Below are 6,890 nucleotides of genomic sequence, written 5' to 3'. Positions count from 1 at the left end.
CTTTACCCCTACCTAGACGTGTTTGGATACTCGAAGAAGACGGTTGGTTGGTAGGTTCATTCACAGGAGTTGTGGGTGGGGGTGTAATAGGTTGAGGTCTAGGAGTTCTAGATTTGAAGGTGGACTTTTACTTAATCATTGTCTCTATGAATCAACCCATGCAACAAAAGAAACAGAATTTCCACCAAATATATGAATCAAGTAAAACAGAAGTAGCAACTATATCCAATACAGCAATAAATTCAATAAGCATCGTTGTCCCTCAATTGAATAATTAAATGCACAATTTACCCAACCACAATATCAGCAAATCCCCAAACAATGCAACAGTTCAAATCAACAGTCAAATGACTTCCAGAATCAGTATAATCCAATCAAAGAATTCCCAATTGAGTCTAGCAATGTAGTCTAGAAATAGTACTCCAAAAATGAGTAATTTACTCGAAAAAATCAGCCGAGCAATTGGGGAATTCAAATACGCCTGTTGGACACAGGCAACGATTAGAGATAGCGAGTAGAAGCCCGTGGATGGTGGGTAGCAACTACAACGGCGACGAACGGCAGTGACGGACCGGAAGAGGAATTGGGGCACCGACGTGCGTCTCAGTCCAAGTGACAGCGGCGGCAAGTTATAACGGAGAGAGAGTGTGTGAGAGAGAGAGAGAGAGAGGTGCACGGCTGTGGTGGCTTCTTTGGTGAAAGCAGTGGCGGCGAAGAGTGGCAGGGGCGCGCGGGATAGAGTGTGCGAAGGGAAGAGAGGGATGGCGAAGGTGGTGTGCGTGCGGCGTAGGAGATCGATGTGGCACGTGTGGCAACCGACAGCAGTGGATGGCAGCGCGCAACGGAGGTTGGGAGGGAGGAGAGATGGGCGGTGCTGGCGACGTGAGTCGCGTGAAGCGCGACAATGGCAGCGGTGTTTTGGCGGAGTGCAAAGGAAAGAGAGAGACGGTCAAGGTGATGGCGGTGGTTGTGAATCATGGAGCGACGGCGGCTGTGGCGAACGTTAAGGCAGCGCGACTTGAGGGAGATGCGGTAGCAATTGAAGTTTTGGCCAAAAAGGAACCAGGGGAACAAGGAGGGAAAAAAGGAAGAAAAGAGAAAGAAAGAAAAAAGAAAAAAGAAATGGGTTTCGTTGTTTTTTTAAATTTTAGCTTTAAAATTTTAAACGAAAATTTATTTTTTAATTTTTTTATATATGTATATACCTCTCCCTTGAACATGACGTGGGCACGTCATAAGGGCAAGAACTCTTCTAATGAAGAGTTGTTGAATAAAAAGTTACTACGTGCCCCGTTGACCTGAACGCGTGTCATAAGGGCAAAAATCCTTCTGATGGAGAATTTGAGAATTGCTCATTACCACACACCCTATTGAAACGGGTGCGTCATATCGGTCAATCTGCTCCAGGATCGAAGAAAGAGCTCTTCAGACAACTTGACATGGGCACGTCATGAGGGTGATTACCTTTCTAATGAAGAGTTTGGGAATTGCACATTACCACGCGCCCTATTGATGCGAGTGCGTCATATCGAAGGAACATCTACCAATCATCAAAAACGAAAAATTAAACCAAAAATTTGCGCAAACTCTAAGAAAACATATTGAAACTATCAAATAGAATTTAACAAACAACTAAAAATAAATTGGGTTGTCTCCCAATAAGTACCTTTCTTTAACGTTTTTTGCCAGACATAGTTAATCACGCTTAACGTTTGTGAGACGGATCTTCGAGGTGCAGCATCTCTACCTCTTCCACTAGCAATCCTTCATAATAGTGTTTAAGACAATGTCCATTGAAAACGAATTTTTTCTCAGTCTTTAAACTTTATATTTCTATTGCACCATAATGAAAAATATTAGTAACAATAAAAGGACCAATTTACCGAAAACGCAATTTACTTGGAAATAACTTGAGCTGCGATTGGTAGAGAAGAACTTTTTGACCAATGACAAAAGTCTTTCTAGAAATTTGCTGATCATGAAAAGATTTATTTTTCTCCTTATCGATCGGCGCATTCTTATAGACTTCGCTCCTAATTTCTTCTAGCTTCTGTAACTCCAATTTCCGATGAACACCGACCTCTACTAGATCCAGATTGCATTGCTTTATTGCCCAAAACGCCCTGTGTTCGAATTTCACTGGCAGGTGGCATGGCTTCCCAAACACTAATCTATAGGGAGACATCCCTATATGTGTCTTATACGCTGTCCGATAGGCCCAGAGTACGTCTTTCAACTTCTAACTCCAATCCTTCCTATCTGATCGCACCATTTTCTTCAAGATAGACTTTATTTCTCTATTTGAAACCTCGATTTGGCCATTTGTTTGCGGATGATATAACGTAGAGATCTTATGACGGACACCATACTTCCTAAATAATGCCACTATCATTTTGTTGCAGAAGTGTGTCCCCCTGTCACTAACAATAGCCTTTGGTATTTGAAAATACACAAAAATATTGGATTTGACAAAATCTGAAATCACTCTTGAATCTTTAGTACGGGTGGCTTTAACTTCACCCATTTGAAAACATAATCAACTGCCAATATTATATAAAGGAAGCCAAACGACATGGGGAAAGGACTCATAAAGTCGATCCTCCAATATAAAAAATTTCAACAAAGAATATGGGAGTTTGAGTCATCTAATCTCGACGAGAAATGTTACCCACTTTTTGACATCTTTCATACAACTTATAGAACATGTAGGCATTTTTGAACAGTAAAGGCTAGTAGAATCTACTCTCTAGCACCTTACGAGCTGTTCTCTTTGGTTCAAAGTGACCTCCACAAGCAAAAGAGTGGCAAAAAGTTAGGATTGAATGATATTCATTTTCACATACACACCTTAACATTATTTGATCCGCACAATACTTTCACAGGTACGGGTCATCCCATATGAAGTATTTGGCATCGCTTCTTAACTTGTCCCGCATCGCTTTAGGCCAACCTGTAGGTAATTTGCCAATTACTAGGTAATTGATTAAATCAACATACCAAGGCAATTTAAAATTTAGAAAAAATAATTATTCATTGGGGAAGGTATCTCTCAATGGAACATTCTCCTTTTCAACTGGTATGTGGCTCATATGGTTAGCTCCGATCCTCTTTTATCCCTGATTTCCAGGTCGAATTCTTGTAAGAGTAATATTCATTTTATTAGCCTCGGCTTCACATTTTTTTTCGTTTTCAGGTATCTCAGAGCTGCATGATCAGAGAATACAATGACTTTAGCCCTTAATAAATACAACCTAAATTTCTTTAAAGCAAAAAACAACTGTTAAAAGCTCATTATCTGTGGTGGAGTAATTCAATTGAGTTCCATTCAAAACCCTTGATGCATAGTAGATGGCGTGGGCTGTTTTTCCTACTCTTTGTCCCAACACTACTCCTACTGCATGATCACTAGCGTCACACATGATTTTGAATAAGAGATTCCAATCTGAAGATTGAATAATCGGGAATGAAGTCAAGATTTCTTTCAATTTGTTGAACGCCTCCTTGCAATCTTCATTAAACTCAAACGTCACGTCCTTTTGCAACAATCTGAATAGGGGTGCTCCAATTTTTAAGAAATCTTTGATGAACCTATGGTAGAAGCCTGCATGACTAAGAAAAAAGCGTACTTCCCGAACACTTGCGCGGTAAGGTAAAGCAGAAACAATATCTATTTTAGCTTTATCAATTTCTATACCCCTGGATGACACTAAATGTTCCAAAACTACCCCTTGCTCTATTCAACCATAAAATGACATTTTTCTCAATTGAGCACTAAGTTAGTTTCATACACCTTCTTAAAATTAATTTCAAATTATCAAGATAATTATCGAAACTATCACCATATACGCTAAAGTCGTCCATAAACACCTCTATTATTTTTTTTACATATTCAGAAAAGATACTTACCATACATCTCTGGAACGTGGCAGGGGTGTTACACAATCCGAATGGCATTCGTCTGTATGCAAAGGTTCCGAACGGGCATGTAAAGGTGATTTTCTCCTGATCTTCTAGTGCAATCCAGACATGGAAGTAACCTGAGGAACAATTCAAAAAATAATAGTAAGCTCTACATGCTAAATGTTCAATCATTTGATCAATAAAAGGGAGAGGGAAGTGATCTTTTTTCGTGACGGCGTTGAGCTTGCGATAGTCTATGCACTGTCACCACCTAGTGGGTTTCGTACTGAAACCAACTCACCATCTTGATTAGCTTCTACTGTCACCCTCATTTTCTTCGGCACTACCTGTACTGGATTTACCCATAGGCTATCTAATATAGCATAAATAATTTCTACATCTAGCAACTTAAGTATTTCTTTTTTCACTACCTCCATCATAAGAGGATTCAACCTTCTTTGAGCTTGTCGGATGGGTTTAGCCTCTTTTTTGAGTCTAATTCTGTGCATACACATAGACGGGTTGATCCCCTTCATGTCCGCAATGATCCACCCTATCACTTGTTTGTGATCTTTAAGAACTCGAATCAACTTATCCTCTTGGGTTGCCGATAACTTAGCAGAAATGATCACCGAGAGAGTCTCATGGTCACCAAGGTATGCATACTTCAAGTGATCTGGTAAGGATTTTAATTCTACGATCGATGCCTACACAATAGAGGATAATAGTTTTTGGTGAGATTCAAGTATAAAAATAGGTGCAAACCTATACATTATTGTTGTAGTCGCCAAGGATTATAATGTCCGATCATATTTTACAATTTATCGCCTAATTCCCTATCATAAGTTATTGATAACTCAATGTACTTGGTTAAAGCCACTTCCAGCTCATCCCTGCTATCAATTTAAAAAATTTCTTGTACCACAAGATCAATGACACTTATAGCAAAAATCGAATTAGAACTAGAAGTAGAAGGATTCTTCATAGTTTCAAATATGTTAAAATGAATAATTTTTCCATCGAACTCCATAGATAGAGCGTTCTTATTAACATCAATTTTCATTTGAGGTGTACTTAAAAAGGGTCTACTTAGCAGCAAAGGTGATGGATCTGAGAAATAATCATCATCCATATCTAAGACATAAAAATCAGCAGGGAAAACCAATTCATTGACCCTGACTAAAACATCTTCTATTAGTCCATCTGGGTATGCATTTGTTCGATCAGTCAATTGAATTATAATGCATGTTTCTTTCAACAGTCCTAAATTTAGAGAAACATATATAAATTTTGGCATGACATTAATTGATACTCTCAAATCTAATATGACATTTCTAATAAAAGTACATCCTATCTTACAGGGGATAGTGAACATACCTGAGTCCCCGCATTTGGATGGGAGTTTCCTTTGAAGAACTACTAACACACGTTCTCCCCCACTATAACTCTTTCATCTCCGCTAGCCTTCTTCTGTTGATGCACAAGTCCTTGAGAAATTTTGCATATCTCGGTACTTGTTTAATTGCATCCAATAAGGGGATGTTTATCTCCACCTTACGAAATATTTCTAAAATCTCCTTCTCCTTGTCTTGCTTTTTCGACTTCTCCAATCTGTTAGGAAAAGGTGGTGGATTAGATTGAACTTTAATCATTAAATCAGATATTACCTTTGGAGTTACGCTTCTCATTCCTTCCTCCGCAAGCTCCTTCTCAATCCGATCTTCATTTTTATCCTTGGGGATCATGAGTTCAAGTCCCTCCAATTCTCTTCCACTCCTTAAAGTTATGGCGCTTACATTTTTCGAGTTTACTTCAGGTTGAGATAGCAACTTTTCTTGTCCTTGTGATTTTGAACGGTTAATCGATATTGCCAGCTGACTTATTTGATTTTGGAGCTCCTGTATGACAGAGTCCATCTTCTGCTGATGTTAAGTAGTGTTCATAGCTAATTGTTTCACCAGCTCCTTCAATAAAGGTCCCGAATCGGAAGAGGAAGATTGTGGTCGGGATTGGTACTATTGTTGGTATCCCTGCTATCTATTTGGCATGAAATTTTGCTGTTTATTTCCTCCATAACTAAAGTTCGGATGATCCCTTCAACTTGGATTGTAGGTGTTAACTTATGGATCATATTGCCTTCTTGGCGTGGGCGCGTGATCAAGTAAGTTTACCTGCTGAACATCCTCATTTTGAAGCGTTGGGCACATGTCCATGGGGTGTCCTCCATTAGTACAAATCCCAAATGTCCGGACTTGTCGTATATGTCGTACAGCAAATTGCCTGACGAAAGATGTTAACTCAGACAACTACCGCTGGATAGATAAGATCTCCACTTTATTCACCCTACGCGTCGGGATATCTTCTCGTGTGCCAAACTACTGTAAGTTCTTGGCCATCCCCTCTATTAGTTCCCCAAGCTTCTCTGGGGGTTTTATTGACTAATGCTCCTTCACTTGCAGTATCAATAATACTTCTATCTCGGAAAAGTAAACCCTCATAGAAGTATTGAATCAGCAACTGCTCACTTACCTGGTGTTCAGGGCATTTAATGCACAATTTCTTGAATCGTTCCCAATAGTCATAAAGTGACTCCCCAGAGTGCTGTTTAATACCGCATATCTCCTTTCGCAGACTGGCAGCTTTAGAAGTAGAAAAATATTTTTTATAAAATTTCTTTTGCAACTGCTCCCAAGTGGTGATACTATCCGGTGGCAGAGAGTACAACCAGTCCTTTGCTGCATCCTTGATAGAAAAGGGGAATACTCTCATCTTTATATGTTACTCAGTAATCCCTGGTGGTTTCATACTTGTGCACAATATGTCAAACTTTTGCAAGTGTTTGTGGGGCTTCTCACCTGGAAGATCATGAAAAGAGGGTAAAAGATGAATTAGTCCCAATTTTAGGTCAAAAGGTGTATTATTATCTAAATTTGAAAAAGTAATGCATAGTGGTTGCTGATTTAGATCAGGGGCAACCAACTCCCTTAAAG

General features: G+C 39.4%; 1 protein-coding gene and 1 non-coding gene across 2 annotated transcripts; one reads left to right on the top strand and one right to left on the bottom strand.

The window, feature by feature from the left end:
• Nucleotides 1-5,339: 5,339 nt before the first annotated feature.
• LOC140012743 (uncharacterized) lies at nucleotides 5,340-6,669 on the bottom strand. The gene is made up of 3 exons (XM_072061037.1): nucleotides 6,272-6,669; nucleotides 6,072-6,180; nucleotides 5,340-5,822 (listed from the first exon to the last, which is right to left on the bottom strand). Exons 1-3 carry the CDS (start codon nucleotides 6,667-6,669, stop codon nucleotides 5,340-5,342), a joined length of 990 nt encoding a protein of 329 aa, XP_071917138.1.
• Nucleotides 6,428-6,534, top strand: LOC113705123 (small nucleolar RNA R71). The gene has a single exon (XR_003451771.1). It is a non-coding gene; the product is annotated as a small nucleolar RNA R71 (small nucleolar RNA).
• Nucleotides 6,670-6,890: the final 221 nt, after the last annotated feature.

Source organism: Coffea arabica, chromosome 8e (assembly GCF_036785885.1).
Source record: "Coffea arabica cultivar ET-39 chromosome 8e, Coffea Arabica ET-39 HiFi, whole genome shotgun sequence".
In the NCBI taxonomy this organism is placed as follows: Eukaryota; Viridiplantae; Streptophyta; class Magnoliopsida; order Gentianales; family Rubiaceae; genus Coffea; species Coffea arabica.
The sequence above is the reverse complement of the archived record's forward strand: the minus strand, read 5'-3'. Positions and strand labels throughout refer to the sequence as shown.